Consider the following 17549-nt stretch of genomic DNA (forward strand, 5'->3'; position numbering starts at 1 on the left):
AAGGTAATTGTGAGCAGCACAGCTTATCGATGCTAACCAAAAATCAGCCAAACAGAGCTCGTTATATATAAGTGACCTGAGGACTAATGGGGAAGCCTCGTCTTTAGTTATGAGGAGAATTAACACATTTGCACTGATTTTACAATGCACACACACATAACTGATACAGTTGTTGCTCTCACCTTTTTTTCTCCAACAACAAAAGGAACATGATTCACTCTAGCAGAGTTGCTCTACTGTAAAGGCTTAAAATCCTATATGAAGACCCTGATGACAAATGCATATAAAGGTAAATATAAGATCTCACTTACAGAAAAACAACTGTACTGCACAATTTGCAGGTGCACCAAAGAGGACTCTCCAGAGAACAATCTATCAATTGCAGCTGCACTGGAAGCAGTCCAGAGGTAAATATGAAGGTAAAGCTGAAAGGGCCAAATTTAAACGAGGTAATGTTTTTGGCCTTTAGGGATACAGTAGTAATAAGAAAACTGGCATGTTTGCCAACAGCCACACTGCACACAAAACATACAAGCTTGGGTCTGGGAGCTTGAGGGTCCTGCGCAGTATTTTTGCAACTCATAGGACTCTGTTGTTCTGGGCAGAGATGTCAGATGTTGTTCCTGGACCGAGTGCTCCGATTACCAGTCCGATTACCACATCTTCTGGTATCTATCTATCTATCTATCTATCTATCTATCTATCTATCTATCTATCTATCTATCTATCTATCTATCTATCTATCTGTGTGCGTCTTTTGTTTTACTAGCCTTTATTATAGTTTTTGTATGAGTCTGAGGTTTTCAGCTGTTTATTGTACAGATTTCGGCCCATAGAAGCTCAGCGTTTCTTTTATACTGAGTCTGACAAAACTAGATAATGATTCCTTCAGCTAGAACAAAAACTGAGGCTGTTTTTTAGCCCCACATTTCGTCCCAGCATTTGATGTCACCGGAGTCAGTTTTCCATTAGCATCTTGTAACAAAGTTGATAACAAATCTCTGCAGGCACACATCACATTACATGTACACTGTTACCACAGTGGTGGGTAGCTCTGAGACTTATTTATTTATTTATTTTCACATGGCTGCAATATAATAAATTCAATTAATTTTTGGAACAAAACACAGCAACAAATCTTTTCCTTTCTTTGTCTGGTTCTCTGTGATATTCTAGCAATATTTGTGGTGAATCAGCACATTCAATGTCTTCCTGTGAATGATAGGAGGTGGGAAGATTGTATTACATTACTAATCCAAGCACCAACAGCGCCTGAAGATGCTACAACTGATACTGGCAAAGTGCCCAGTAGCACCTGTGCTATGCTGAAAAAAAAAAGGCAGGTTTCAGTACAAGTCATTGTTTGTTTTGACATTATAGGATTTCGAAGGTGCTCCGAGGAAGAGCACTACAGATGCAATGTTTTATGTGAGAGTGTTGATGGAGAAGTATAGAAAAGGTCGAAAAAAGTGGCACTGTGTCTTTATGAATCTAGAGAAAGCATATGATATGGTGCCAAAGGAGGAGCTCTGGTACTGCAAGAGGAAGTCATAAGTGGCAGAGAAGTATGTTATTGTGGTGCAGGACATGTATGAGGACAGACAGACAGCGGTGAGGTGTGCAGTAGGAGTGACAGATGGCTTTAAGATGGAAGTGAGATTCCATCGGTGATCTGCTCTGATCCTTTTCTTGTTTGCAAAGGGACAGATGAGGTCAGGCAGGAGTCTCCTTGGACTAGGATGTTGTGACGACACTGAGATCAGCAGTGAGAGCAGAGAGCAGATGGATAAAAAATATGGAGGTATCCTCTGGAGAGAAGAGGAATGAAAAACAGGAACTACGTGTGTGCGAATGAGAGGGAGACAAGTGGAAAGGTGAAGGTGCAAGGAGCAGAGGTAGTGAAGGTACATGAGTTTAAATAAATGGGGTGAACCATCCAACACAACGGACAGTGCACGTGAGAGGTGAAGAAGAGAGTGCAGGCAGAGCAGAGAGGGTGAAGAGTGTCAGGAGGGATTTGCGACAGAAGGACAGCAGCAAGAGTGAAAGAGAAGGTTTACAAGACGGTAGTGATGGTAGGAAGCAGATGATCCACTGTGGCGAACCCTAAAGGAAGCAGCTCAAAGAAAAAGAAGAGTTTGAAGATTTGCGGTTTAATTTAAGATTATGGTAAGATTTCCCCCGCCACTGACCAATATCCCAGTTGTTCGTGTTGTCCTCCATTTCCTTCTTGCCGATGATGTACCAGATGCAGGCCATCCAGTGAGCCAGAAGGGCAAACATGGACATCAGCAGGGTCAGAACCACAGTGCTGTGCTGCGAGTAGCGGTCCATCTTTTGGAGCAGCCTCAGCAGTCGAATTAACCGCACAGTCTTCAACAGGTGCACCACTGACACCTGTAGGTAAACAATAAACCAAGGTGAATCTATTTGTAGATAATGAAGCAACTGGTTACATACAAGTTTTACTGTTAAGAGCTTTTACATTAAAGTGAAGCGGAATTCTCAGTTTTAATTGACAGATGCATTTTTAAATTATATGGACAAGGATACATTGAATCAAACAGTTTAAAAATAACATAAAATTTACATTCTGTACTAAATTTCAAAGCCAGCATGAACTTTAAATGATTGTCAGTTATTAAAAGTAGTCTAACCAACAAATTCATCTCAAGAGGAGATGTAAAAAGAAGTGTTCAAGAACTAAAAGATTAAATGTATTCTCAGTTTTCTCAACTTTTACTTTTTTACAGTGTCTCACAAAATCAAGCGAAGCTAACCAGCCAACTCGCTGGTGTTAAGAAGCTCCCCACTATGATGTTTATGGGAGTCATATCAAATAATAGCCACTGACTATGTTAATAATATTTGATTAACGCACTTTTGTGCACATGCAGCACTAATTATAGGAAAAAAGAAGGAGGTATTTTTCAGCATTAGTCACTCAGTTGCTCTCTGACTCTATAATGTGATCTGTATGAAAATTTGCTGATGACATAACCTTGAATGCAAGAGAAATCAGCCTGTGTTGGTTTTGTGTTTTAACTTAAAATTCCCACCTTCAGCTGAGTTTGCTTCTCTGGACTTTTTATGCCTTTTCTGTTTTCCTTCATTCTGTAACCAATTAAATTTTGGGCCATGTCTTCTGAGCCCTCCTCTGACTTGCACCTGCTCCTCAGGCAAACTGCACCAACAGTCTATCATTTGGGACTTGCTGTCATCTTTCCCCACAGGAGATGTACACACCAGGTATTATTAAGAAGGATGTAGGACAAAGAGGACATGTGATACATGTTACATGTGTATTTGTGTAGCGAGGAGAGGAAGCAGGGAAAATTGGATGGGAAAGTAGGCCAAAAAATCGGATTTAAATACTGTATATAAAGATAGGGAGTAGTCAAAGCATCCAAACAGTTATTTTCACTTCCACAAAAATAAATAAAATAAATAAAATAAATCATTCAGCTGTGATATTCTAATCAAGAAACTTTCTTAAGAGGCATTATGATCCTGTTCATATCAATTTAAGGAGAAGAAAAACAGGAGATCTCAAGATCACGTCACTATATTTGAAAACATAAAAGTACTTGGTTTCGGATTTCTCTGTGCAGTAGCAATTACTCGCTGAAGTAGTTTAGGTCATCTAAGAGAAAACAAAACACAATGATGAGATAAAATTCCTTAATATAGGAATTCTGCTTCAGCTGTGTATCACAGGGCCAAATCACCAACACTGCTGATAAAAATGGTCTCCTGCAAGTGCTTCCAGCAGCACCTTAGGGTCCTCTATACCGAGCAAATGGAACAAAGCATCAAGAGAAGAGTGGCACATTAGAATGATAAAAATAGTGTGCAGGAACACTGGGACCAAAGAGGTCATGCTAGTTAGGCCTCGGATGACCCAGGTAGCATGATATATTCTGTACACAGTGTTTTATGTCTCAACTAAATATTCAAGGCAAGATAACAAACATCACATTGCAAACATTGCAAAGCTAGCCCCAATGTATGTGGTACCGGACCCAGAGGTTTTGTCTTTAAAACTGTAGAGGCTGAGAAATTACAGCGAGTCAGAGTGAGGAACCCTATGCATTGAAGATTGGGCCCATCAAAGGTGGCCAGATACAGTGAGATTAATCAGTCTGTCACACTACAAACAGCCTCTGTCATACACCGAGAAAAGTCGCTGACTAGTCAGCGCAATCAAGACTTCAAGGAAAATGTCATAGAAAAAGCATAAACTGCCAATTGTAGATAAAACATTTCTCGGTATTGCATAGGTCAGTCTCACGTGTAGACGGTCACTTTAACCTTGCAAAGATGTGCAATGCATTGACTGTGGTGTGGTGTTGTAAGGGTATATCTCTGAACGCAAAGCTTAAGCAGACAAAGCTAAATCAGGGTCCATTAGAGTACCGTGTGCTGACACACCGCTGCATACAATCCACACATTGTATGCAAAGCTAACCACACCATAACAACACAAAATCTGTGTGGATGGATGTCCAACATCTGTGTCCACAGCACATGCATTATTTAACATATGTAATAAAGAGTGTCTTTTCTTTGGGACAATTTGTTTCTTTGGCCCCTGGGTTACATTCGATGTGCAGACTCAGATATTTTCTCAGGCTCTGTGCTGATTATCAGCAGGGAACCATATAACTATTTTATGTAGTAATAACTAGAATATATCAAGGGTTGTTTGGGTGTACATGGGTGCATGTGAGGGGACAAGAAGGTAAAGGAGGGAATTACAGTGCTTGAACAAAGCTAAGAGAAGGAAATATGTGGACTGTCCTTATCAGAGCTTCTTCTGCACATGTCTCCAGTTTTATGGTAGCTTGTCCTATCGCTGTGAGAAATAGAGAGCTGGTGCAGCATGAGGCGTAATGAAGCCTCCTACTGAGCCCTGGGGAGAAGCACCATCTCCTCTCCACCATCTATCACCACCCCACATCCCACCTATGGAGCGAGCAGGCTGCGCCACGTCCCATTCTCTCCAGCGCCATGAGTGGTAAGCAATATAATGTAGCCAGCAATGCATATGTGCACCACCTGCTACTTTTTCCTTTAACTTTTCCTCCTGTCACTTCCATCTCACCCCTGCCATTCACATTTTCATTTCCTCTGCTTATCGGGTGTGAAATATATATGCTTTGCAGCCTGATTGCTTACTTCTGCTTTTTGTGCGCGTGAGACCATAAGGTTGCAGAAATGCTCATTATTTCTCCCCCTGTAGCCACGCCTTTAGCCCTACACGCCTATCACAACAGCATGACCAGTCATGTTTATTTATTTATTTATTCATTTATTTTATTAATGCCACGGTATCGGGTCAATAAGCATGAATAACATTGTTCTCTAATGCCAACAGGGCATCCAGCCATGCAGACCCAGGAGACCTACTCACAGCAGCTTTTATTATGACTGTAAAGTCTCAATAAATCTAGCGGAGGTTTCTGTTTACATCACCTATGTACTGCTGAAAAAAATTTTCATATCAGTAAAAAGCCAGATTATCTCAGCACACTTTTCATTTAAGAAAGAAATAAGAACTGAATGAAATGTACTTATGGTGGTAAACATTTTCAAGAGAAGAAATGCTATTAAAATTTCTGCTCAGGACAAGTTTTTGGACCTCCTGTGTTATTTTCTTGAAAAAAAATATTTCAGTTAAGCAGATAAAATCAAAATTTCTGTGGGGACTAAAATGTTCAAGGTCAAGGTCAACTTTATTTATAAATAGGGGTGCACATAAGTGGTCCGCAGGTGCGCATGTGCTGTCAAAATGAAAGACGCGCACCAGATGAAAAGTGCAACGCTAGTCAGCAGATGAAAAGCTGCATTTTGGACCAACTGGAGATGATAAATAGAGGTCTGGTCCAAAGTACAGAGAAAAGGGGAAGAGTATTGAAAACACCCAATAAAAAGGAATATATCCAAAGAAAAGCACTAATGGGTTAGTATCGGTAACCTGCCTGGAGCTTGCTTGTAGAAATGTTCATATAAACAGTGTTTTTTATATTATTTAATTACATATTTCTTCTGTTCCTTTATTCCCTCACAGTAAGAGTACAGCATTGTGCTAAAGTCTTGAGCCACAGCTCATATTTTTTTTAATTTTGTAGGAAAATGCAAAATAGGTGCAGTGCAGTGAAACAAGTGCAAGCATAAACGATAATATAGTCTATATATACCAAAAATCAGTCTGAAAAATGAAGCTGCTCCCAATGAAACTCTGTGTAGAGGATCAAAATGTGATAGTACTTTTCTGTGTTCATAATTTCATCAGTGTTGATAAGCTCTTCAACACTGCTGATTGAAATGCAGCCCAAACCCATGACAGAGCCTCCACCATGTTTTACAGATGGCTGTAGACACTCGCTGTTATACGCTTCTCCTGACCTCATCTGTACATATTGACTTTTTGAATCAAAATATCCAAAAAGTTGGATTCATCACTCCTGTTACCACTAATTTTCAGGCCAGTTCTTAATTTAATTTTGAATACCTTACCTGTTTCCCTTCATTAAAAATGGCTTCTTGACAGCCACCCTGTCACTGACACAATTTCTCATGAAGCTTCAGTGAACAGTAGCAGGATCAGCTGAAGAACCAGATGCATCTCTTGGGTCCTGTGTCAGGTCTTTGCTGGAGTTTTTCCCTGTTCCTTAAGAAAATGACTTTCAAATACTGTTTATCGTTATTTTTATTTTTATTTTTTGATCAGTCTTCTTTAATGACTTACTCCAGACAATATCAAGAAATGCTTTCAGTTTTAACCTAATATTTCTTTGAGAATCACTTTGTTGGTGCAATAATACTATTTTATGTCTGTCAACTGTGTTATGTTTTTGCATTTTTTGTATATTCAGCTACAAAAATCGGGTAAAATTATGTGTTTTTGTGACAATCTGCAGGTAACAAAATGATGCACAGAAACCTTTTCATATATACACTGTGTATAGACACCCAATATATACATACAAATTACAGCACCTATCATAGTCTTGCTTTTCCTTTATTCTATACTTTTCCCTCTGTCCCCTTCTGTTTCCTAAACTTGTGAAATATGTATACATATTACCTGCATTTTATAATACACAGAGCAATGATCATGGAAAATGAGAGCATTATAGAGACTATGAAAAAGAGCAAGAAAGTGCAAATGACACAAAACAACAGAAAAGTCACAAGATAGAGTGTGAAACACACTAAAAACAGAAATGACTGAGACATATGACAAAAACAAAAGGGAAACAAAAGAGAGGAACACCACTGAGGCCCCGTGGCTCATTTCGGTGAAAGATGGCTTCTGTTCTCAAAAGGGACATCAGCATGAATGCTCCCGTCCTTAGAGGAGACTTCACGCAGAACGTTCCTCAATTACTAGCCATTCCTGCTGATCCCAGTGGGGAAATGGAGGAACTCATGGCCTGGTACCCCTACACACAAATCCTGGCCTACTGGGAGCATGTGGTATTTCCATTAATAGAGTCTTGTATCAAACCGGTACCACTGCCTGCAGCAGCCTTTTACTGCTCGCATCTTTTCCCTCCCTCCTTACCTTGAAAGTAAACATTTTTTTTCATTTTGCTGATTTTTTTTTCAAACAGCGGCTTAATTCTTCTATTAACTGTCTCCTTTCATAATACAGATCTGTACACTTTCTTCCTGCTCTTTAATACCTGTTCTGTTCTGAGCATTTATTCAAACATGCACCTATTTGAGACTGGATGCTTGTGTGCATCCATCCAGTACTCCATATTGAGCTTTTGATCCACTCTACAGCAGCTGAGTGAGCAAACAGTGATATACAGCACAGTCAAAGCATCCCATTCTCTAAATTAGAAACCAGAAAACGAAAAGTTCTATAAGCAACCTATCAAAACCTCCCTAAAGTGCAATGCTTCGACTCAGTGACATCATTCAACCGGGGACAAGACAACACAGTCTACCTAATTGCTCCAGATCTCAGTTTCTTCCTCCTCTCAATTGTTCTTTAGGAGGATATGTATTTTACTAAAGCAGCAGAAAAAAAGTTTTAATGATGAAGATCTGATAGTTTTGTCAGTGCTTGCTCAGTGTACGTAATCAATATCCCAAAGAGACACTGAGAGAGCTCTGGAAACCAAATTATGTTGCGGTGTTAGGCATCAAGCCAGTTGCTACTCACCACGCTGACTTTCACGGCATAGAGCAGGTCAAAGGGCAACGCGGCCACCAAGTCGATGATAAACCACGTGGTCAGGTAGTGGATGCATATCTGTCGCGCGTCAAAGACCACCTGGCCTGACTTGCTGACATAAGTGGTACGAAAATTGAAAACAATGTCTGGCAGTTGAAGAAGAAAGACACACACACAGGCTTGGTGGTTATTATAAAGACTCAGTTATTTACAAGTGACAATAAAACAGTTTTAAGACAGCAACCAACCTATGATGAACAATATCTCCACGGCAATGTCACTGACGGTTGTGCTGCGGGTCAGGTCGTCATCATTACCGATGAAGCACACGTTATAGGGCACCGTCACAGCAACGTAGAACGTGGCGAGCAGAATCAGCCAGTCCCATCCTGCTTTGAATGTGCTGTAGTGTAGTAAGATGAATTTGGACTTCTTGGCATCTGCTACCTTATACTCGGGCAGAGCAGGTAGGTCGCCAAACACATTCTGGACGGGACAAGATAAGGGAAAAAAGCCAGTTTATCCACCCAATTCCACCAACAGTCAAGCAAAAAAAGCACGCCTTCTTTTAATTATAAAGATTTTACATATCAGGATATTATGATATGAAAAAAGTCAAAATTATTATCAAAATTATTTAAATACAGTCACAGATGAATAACAACATACTGCACGTGTTATTATTTATCTAATAAAAATGAAGACAAAATGTAGACAGTGTGTGAAAACACCCCATGATTCAATAACTTGATGTAATCATTTTCTGTATGACTTTATCATTCCCTCACATCATGGTGGAGGAATTTTGGTCCACTCTTTTTGGCAGTGTTGCTTCAGGTCATGGAGGTTTGACAGCATTTATTAGTGCACAGCTCTCATAATGTTCCAGCTTTACATTTCAATCAGGTTGATGTACTGGGCCATTGTAGCACTTTGATAATTTTCTTTTTAGACATTCTTTTCAACATCCTGTCGCATGTCCCAGTTTGGGCCAAACGTTAGCTGTTTGACAGCTGTTGTCCTCATTTATGACTCTGGAATATTTTGGTATACAGTGGAGTTCATGGTCTACAAAGTATCCAGCTCCTGTAGCTGGATTTCTAAATCTTTACCCCCTACCACCGTGCTGAAAGTTGGTATTAAGTGTTTGTCTTGATACGTTGAGTTTGGCTTTCACCAAGCGTGCTGTTGCGCATTATTGCCAAATATCTCTGCTTTGGTCTGATCTGTCCGAAGCACATTGTTTCTGCAGTGTTCAGTTTAGAAAGAAGAGGGTTTCTTCTGACAGCTCTTCCAAACACGCCGTCATTGTCTTATTCTTATTCTACTGTCTTTAACTTTAACATGTAGAGTTTGAGATGTAGCTCTCGGACTTTTTGCAATTACTCTGAACATTGCACAGTCTGACCTCGGGGTGGATTTGATGGGACATCATGCTGGCAATTGTCTTGAATATTTTCCACTTGTGAATCTATTTCACTGTAGAATGATGGACTTCAGATGGTTTAGAAATGGCCTCATAACCCTTCCCAGATTGATGGGCAGCAACAATTTCTCTAAGATCATTGCTGATGACTTTCCTTCTTGGCATTATGTAACACACACCTGAATTCTGCAGACCAACAAACTGCCAGGACTTCTGCTTTCATAGAGGTGCTCACACTTGCTAATATTCAGTTAATCAAGTGTATTAGATTAGCAGCACCTGGCTGCTACTGACCCTCTTCTGTCCTACTTTTATCTTCATTTTTAACACACTGCTTTTGCATTTTGACTTTTTTGTTAAATAAATAATCACATTATTAATACAGGAATGAAATTACTCAAACTATTCATATTGTTGTAAATTCACTGTTTGTGAGAGATAATTGCTCCTAGCCCTTGAGTGTGTCCATTGTGCTTCATTAACAGCAGTTATCTTCTTAATTCCCAAATTGCACAATCCGTCCCCATCCACTTTTTAATCACGCTGCATCCTGTCCCATTGTTTGAAGACGCTGACGATACCTTGTTGAGTTTAATCTTGCTCTTCTCTCTGCTGTGTAGGTGCCCAGAGATGTGGTAAAGTACGGTACTGCTCCGCAGACGAGCTGAGCTGAAAGGAGAGCCTGTTTTCACCCTGCCGCGCCGTCGCTCTGGAAATGCACACAGGGAAAAATGAGTACACACCGATCTACAATACTTTACCCCCCAAGGTTAACTGATGACTGAACCAGCCATTATGCTTGATGAAATACATAATATTCTATCTTGAATAGGAAAACATGAATATGCAGCAGTGGGAATAATTCATTTCTAAGCAAACTGTGTTATTTGATCAGAAATGCAAAGATAGTGAATGATATTTACAGTCATTTTGCCTTTGTTTGGTCAAAAAACATTTATCATGCTTTCATCCGCTGTACTGGACAAACCCGTTGACTGATAATGTCTTATTGTGTAAGTACCATCTCGAACAAAACAGTGCAATTTTCAGCTTTGATAAGTCGCCACTGGGGCAAAGAGGCAGTTCAGTAAGGTATATTTTCTGTGGTAAATTGCTACTGGTGTGGGACTGTGTGTAGCAGATAAAGTAGATAGTGCAGGATAGTGCAGGAGTGATGTGTTCAGACTGAGGAGTTGGGTAATGGGAGAAGGCACTTTATTGCTGCTGGGTTCTGGGCCTCATTCTCACCGCTGCGCACCCACAGGAAAGGACTAAGGCTAGATTGGCTTGAAAGGGGATAACAACGATAACAAAGCTGCAGAATAGAAGTGATAACTGCTTCTGAGTGTCCTTTGGAAAGTATATGAGTTCTCTGGTGTGTGTTGTGGGTGTGTGCGCGTGTGGACCACAGACAAGTCGAAAAGACAGGGCTCATCCATAACACGGTGCAGCCTTGGGGGACGCGACACGGCAGGAGCATAGAGGCAGAGACATGCTTATTTTTAGATCTAATGAATTTCCCTCCACTTTTAAAGCCACTCTTGTGTGGGTAGAGGGGGCACACAGGTAGGGAGGGGTGGATGTTGTGCATAAGTAGGGGAAGCCGTGGACAGATTGTAAAATCAGATGGAATAGATGAGAAACTCATGGAGGGATGCAGTTTTGAAAAAAGTACTCAAGGAAGCAAAAAGTCAAGTAGAGGTGAGAAGCGGTTTTGCCAAAGGTGAAAATGTTTGTCATAAAAGAAGAGAACAAAGAAAGGAATGACAGGAGAGTGAAAAGATACACAAGAGACTCGTCTTAAGAGCTTCAAAGTTTTTTGAAGACTCTTCACATCTCATTCAAGAGGCTTCTTCAACTCTAAAAGCAAAAGGTGGAGAGTCCCACGTACTCCAGTGAGCTGTCCCTCGGGAAGTGGTCGTTGACCAATATTAATCATGTGTGTCATCACATGAGCTAAGGTGTGAAAAAAGGTGTGGGTCATTAGCACCAGAGGTTTTGAGTGAAACCACTGTCAGACCTTGCCCCATCCTATCATCTAACCTAATGAGGTTACCTGACACATGATTTGTGTGGGGGGTAAGGTGCTTGTGAAGGGACCTCAAGACTGCATTGTACACTGGTGACACTTGGTGTAGTAAACCAGAAAGAAGAGTGACCTTTACCCTTTTGGTGCAGTTGTACAACTGAGTCTTGTCCTGTTGAGGTCGCTCTTCTATGTTGTGTCATGTCTTTATGTAGTGGCTGTTTGGGTTTTTGGTTAAAGCATAAAGTAGAGCAGGTCATCTACTTAACGGAAGACCGGTGGTTCGATCCAGTCTGCATGCCAAATATCCTTTGGCAAAATACTAGATGGTCTAAGTTGCTCTCCAATGCATCCATGGGAGTGTGAATTAGTGTGACTGTTGGAAAGCAATTATGCATAGAAAAAAGTGCTTATATGAATAGGTGAATGAGGCAATTTGTATAAAGCACTTTGAGTCCTCAGGTTGAGTAGAAAAGCACTATGAAGGAACCAGTCTATTTACCATTTACCTTACGTGATTAATAGTAGGTCAAGACCACCTCCCGAGGGGACAACCCCAATAAGGGTTTAAATACCTGGGATTCGCCACCTTTTGGTTTTAGAACTGAAGAAGCTTCTTGGATGAGAGATGTTCAATTAACTTAAAGAAGTTCAGTTGCGTCTTTTATGTTCTTAAGACTATCATGACCTGGATGATGGGTCCAGCTACGGAGACTGTCAACATCATCCAAACAGAAAAAGCAAATCCTTGAAAAGCATCCCCTGCGTGCATGGAAGTATTTCCATGTTTTCCATATTTCCAACTGCTAATTTTGCAATACGTTCTTCTCACTTTGCAACTTTGGTGCTAAACAAACCACATTTAGTTACAGACGTCATCACTTAATCAGTGCACTGCCTCCGTATCTTACCTGAGAACAAAATATTTGAGACACAAACTATTTTAAGGAAGCCCATCAGACTCAAACCCATTATACTGTGCTGTTTGTCTGTGTCAGAGGCATGCAGCATCAGCCTCTTTCCTTTTCTATGAAAAGCATTTCATTATATGGGCAAAAATAACTTTGCTTTCTGCTTCCAGTTCCGCCTTATTTACAGAGTAATTAAGCAAATCCAGAAGAGGAAGGCCTGAGATGAGAAACGTGAGTTTGCTTACTTCACAAGCACATATATTCACACACATTGACTCTGGCTTTAGCTTAGCTTCTTTTTGTATTGATGAAAATTACAAAAGCTGGAAACATTGATTGAAGTTCATTTTTAAATTCCCTATCAGACAGAACTAGCTAATCCCGACCAAAGCACCTGATCAAAGACTGGTTTCAGAGTGAAAAAACAAAAACAAAAACCGATCTATTGTCTTGAATCATAAGTAAAGGCTTTATAAATAATTTATTTATAGACAGGGACTGATACAGTGGTTAGCACTGTTGCCTCACAGCAAGGTCTTGTATTTGAATACACTGCACATCTGGGGCCTTTTTAGGGTTTATGTCTTCTTCCCTATGCTTGTGTGTGTTCTCTGTGGTAAACTCGCAATTATAATTTGACCGCTGGGATAGGCTCCAGCTCCCTGACACTGAATTGAATTGATGGATGGATGTTATATTAACTCTTGGTCTTTAGTTTGCACTACAACCTTTTGCCCCACAAACCTAACTTGTACAGTATGCAGTAAAGAAAGATGAATAACAGTATAAGGGGACTTTACTACTTTCAGTTGTAGAGATCAAACACACTCAGCTTCAACGCATATTTTATGCAACAGCTTAAGGAGATTGTTTTTGTCTACATCATCAAACACCAGTTTAACTATTGAATCTGATGGATAAGCTGTGGCTGCTTACATTATAAAAATCCACATGCAAAATGAAGATTAAATATTTGAGGGTTCTGGTCCCCTCTCTTTAGAGGGCATAACTTCCTGTACATAAATGCACATACAGACCGTCCCTCTTGTCTTCTTGGATGGCTTTGACTTTAGTGTCGGTGATGTCCTTAAATGAAGCCAGAAAGAGCACCACGTCGCCTTTTTCGTTCTTAATTGGCACAATGTCCAGCAGGCACCAGAACAACACAGCTGAAAGGGGAAAACACACACACACACACACACATTAACACTATTAGACACAAAATCTCTGGATTTTGAAAAGATTTACAGTTTGTGCGTATACCGGTGTGTTCATGCAAAAGCAACAGTTCCAAAGATTTAGACTTATTAGTGAGCCTGTCTACAGCTGGATGCCCCTCGGGGGAAGCAGAGACTTTAAATAGATCAAGCCACTGTTCTCCAGGCACAGCAAGAGATGAACCCATCTCTGAGGTCCCATCTCCTGCTAAATAGATTCCTTGTCAAAGAGACTACAGGTCAGTATTGTGGGCAGTGTTTCTGATAAGAATGAGTGTGCTCGTTGTGGTTATTGTGCACTTGTTAAACGATTGATTTACCAAAGGAAAGTGTCATAGGAGACAGATTTGTGCATCCAGAAAATACAAGTAGACCACAGTGTATCATTTTGTATGTACTGTACATGAGCCAAAAAGTTAACAAAACGCATACTGTGGAATTATCTCCAGCCTGCAGTCTGCCTCAACTTTGTGGAACATTTCCTTTTAGTTCATTGTTTTGGTTTCACAGATCAAAACTTTGGGACTGTTTTTACAGCTCTCATTAAAAGCCACTGTACGCTGCATGCCGAGCACCGAACAGCAAACAATTAGGAGCATGCTAGTGAGCACAGTGGAGCGTTCAGTAGCTAAGGGACAGATGTTTTTCACAGAATTTTGATGAGACTACAGCAGAGTGAGAAGAAGAGCAAATATTGGGCTTGGATGGAAAGAAAATTTGAAATGAAAGTAAATCGTGTTTCGTGTCCTCTGGATCTGCATATGTGCAGCTGTCTGCTTATGAGTTTACTCCATCAGCTTAAAAAGTGATCAAGTCAGGGCTGTATCTAAAAGCGAGTTTGTGTTCCTTAAGGACCGTCTGGAAGTCTTCTTTATGTTAATTATTTAATCACATCAAATTATACCTAATCCACATCAAGCTGGGGGATTGTGCATGGCTGGCAGTAAATAATAAGGACAATATTTGATAACATTCATTTACATTTTTTATAGCTAGGTAGGTAGGTGAACATTTTAGTTCTTTAAAAGGATTCATCTTTTTTTAGCACACAATGTCACTGTGACAGTAAGATCCTTGCTCTACCTTTACCTCTTTTCTGCTCAGTAATTAGAAATGAGTTGTTGATCAAGAGGGATTTCCCATGGAGTTCCCTCCCATCTCTCCCACTCACTAAATCCCTCTCGCCTCGTGATAACTAAATCACAGTATTTTTCGTCTCCGCGTGTGTGCGTGCGAATATCTGTCTGCCTGCAAGACAAGGCAGCACTATCAAGTACACAGTGAGAGAAAGAGCCTTCCTGATTGCGATCATGCAGCGTTGGCTTTTCTCAGGCAGACAGACGGAGGACAAACTGAGTCAATCAGCCGCGTTTACTTTCGGGACGCTGCTGTGACAGACGAAAACGAGAGGGATGAGGCAACACAAAAAGGCTGAGGCAGGGGAGGAAGCAGCAAGATAAGGAACAGAGACATATAGAAAAAGCGGTGCCAAAAGAACAATGCGGAGACGGTAATAAGAGCGGGACTGAAACAAATGGCATTGCCATGAGAGAAGGAGAGAGAGATGAAATGTAACAAAAGGGCTGAGTGAAAAGAAAAGGAGATGGTGGCGAAGACAACAAAGCGAGAGAAAGATGCGGGTAGAAAATCACATCTGTGATTCTATTAGCAAAGCTGTGTATACCTTGCACAACCTGCTAGATTTGCTTTAAAAGACAATCAAAAATAAAAACATGCAAACATGCTAAAAAAAATTTGACATGTGCACGAATCACCATCCCTGTTTTACTCGTTTTGAGAGAGCATGCAGCATGGCAAATCATCTTCACAGCTGCTGTCAAAACAGCGTAATCACAAACAGCTTTTGATCAGTTCACACAATGGTGTTTGCAGATCTCTCAATTTCTAACACATATTTGGTCCTCTGCAATATCAGACAGGTTTGTGTTTTTTGAACATCCTCTATTAGGCGTAAACTAAAGAGCAGTAAATATGTTGCATGTGCATGCAAACGTACATTATAAACAGCAGTGGAAAAAAAAGCAGGTAGTAAGGCAGTCACACCTGAGTTCTACTTATTGCCAAACACACAGGTACAGGAACATTAATTACCCCATGGCTAGACACTAATTGGACTTTTATATTAGTAACCCATCTACACGGGAAGCCTTTAGAATCTAGTCTGTGGCTGATGCTGCTGTGAGCCTATTTGATTTTGATGTGAATTTGATGAATGTTGTGAGTTTTGTGTCGATATCCTTTTGGGCTCCTGCAGCTGTCCAGGTTTTTAAGATTTCTGTGACTGGTCGAGCATCACTGGTGAATATTTCACTTGTATCCTAAGTGGAAGCTAGCCATTGGTGAAACACCAGTGGCATGTGCTTCATTAACTTTAGGTTTAACTCCCTGATAAAGGTTTGTATGCACTGGAGTAAACATGACCATACCATGAGAATGAAAACATATTTGAAAGGAAACTGAATTGGACTTCTTTGATTGTTTATCCCTCCCAAAGAGCACCTCAAACAGAAACAAATGCAATCCAGGAAGCATTCTTCTCAAAAAATGCTGTTTTTCTTTAAGCACAGGAAACTGTATTTTTGGTCTTTGTAATGAGGCCAAGTAGAAAAAAAAGCTCTTTTTGGTTAATTAAAATCTTTTTTCAAACCTTGTTTTAGTCTTTAGTTTAGTTTTAACCAACTACAATAACCTCCTGGGCAGGACTCGAGATGTGACAGAACATGTGGGTAGAACAACATCAGTCAAAGGAGAAGTTGGACTTCTACTGCCTTTTACTAATCTGGAGATGAAGAAATTTGTGTGGTAAAACCAAGATGGGAACTAATGGATTTAGCATCCAATAATTTGGTTAGTTTAGAATAATTTGCTGTCTTTCCTCTCACACCCAACCAGTGTTGGTGGAGCCTGCATGAGTCTGGTTCTGCTGGCGGTTTCTTCCTGTTAAAAATGAGTTTTTCCTTCCCACTGCCACCAAGTGCTTGCTCACAGGGGCTTATCATTTCTTTCTACTATTGTTGGGTCTTTATCTTTCAATATAAAGTGTCTCGAGGAGTTGTCATGAATTGGCGCTATAAAAAAATTGAACTGAATTGAATTGAAAGTAATATGATGGTCCTCTCAGCTGTAATCTCATCTACAGTATAGACTGGCTGAGCCCAGTGCTGTGTTAATTGATGGCAGCTTTAGAGACATTGAACCAACACTGTTTGTTTGAATCAATGTTTAGAAACAACAGCTCGTAAAGTGACAAGCTCATTTGATCAATTTAAAAACATCAACAGCTGCTGGAACTTGCAGTTCTAGCAGCTGTTGCAGACTCCGTCTCAGTGCCAACAGAAAATAATGTCGAGGCAGGTTCATTGCTCACCACTGATCTGTTTGGACAAAACAAAAGAGAAATCTCCACAACCGAAAGTGAAAAATAAAGCAATCCAGTCAGATTATCAAGGAAGAGACTTTGCCCAGTTGCACAAGAACCGATTTCTTTTGTTTCCACAGACTTTAAAGATTTATCAAATGTGTCATGTTGAAGGCTCAGTTGGAAACTCACGAATGAGCTCTAATGTGAAGTGAAAGAAAGCCACTAAACTGATCAAATGAATAACTTTCCTCCTGGATTGTGACAGAGGAACTGCTGAGGTATTCACTACCAAATACAACATTTGGCTGGCTGGGTGGAAATATGTTTTTCTAATTATTTTGTAGATTCACAACTGGATCTGTTTAAAAAACAAAAACAAATAAGAGATAACAGAAA

The 17549-nt window shown here is 40.3% G+C and overlaps 1 protein-coding gene across 1 annotated transcript in view; it reads right to left on the bottom strand.

The window, feature by feature from the left end:
• Positions 1–17549, bottom strand: part of kcnh8 (potassium voltage-gated channel, subfamily H (eag-related), member 8) — a 61398-nt gene that overhangs the window by 25438 nt on the left and 18411 nt on the right. The window contains exons 3-7 of the mRNA XM_003448897.5: positions 13592–13723; positions 10199–10326; positions 8440–8677; positions 8180–8337; positions 2193–2397 (exon numbers count right to left, since the gene is read on the bottom strand). Of these exons, the coding sequence (XP_003448945.1) occupies positions 2193–2397; positions 8180–8337; positions 8440–8677; positions 10199–10326; positions 13592–13723 (861 nt within the window). The remainder of the gene's footprint in view (positions 1–2192; positions 2398–8179; positions 8338–8439; positions 8678–10198; positions 10327–13591; positions 13724–17549) is intronic.

This window comes from Oreochromis niloticus, linkage group LG22, assembly GCF_001858045.2.
Source record: "Oreochromis niloticus isolate F11D_XX linkage group LG22, O_niloticus_UMD_NMBU, whole genome shotgun sequence".
In the NCBI taxonomy this organism is placed as follows: domain Eukaryota; kingdom Metazoa; phylum Chordata; class Actinopteri; order Cichliformes; family Cichlidae; genus Oreochromis; species Oreochromis niloticus.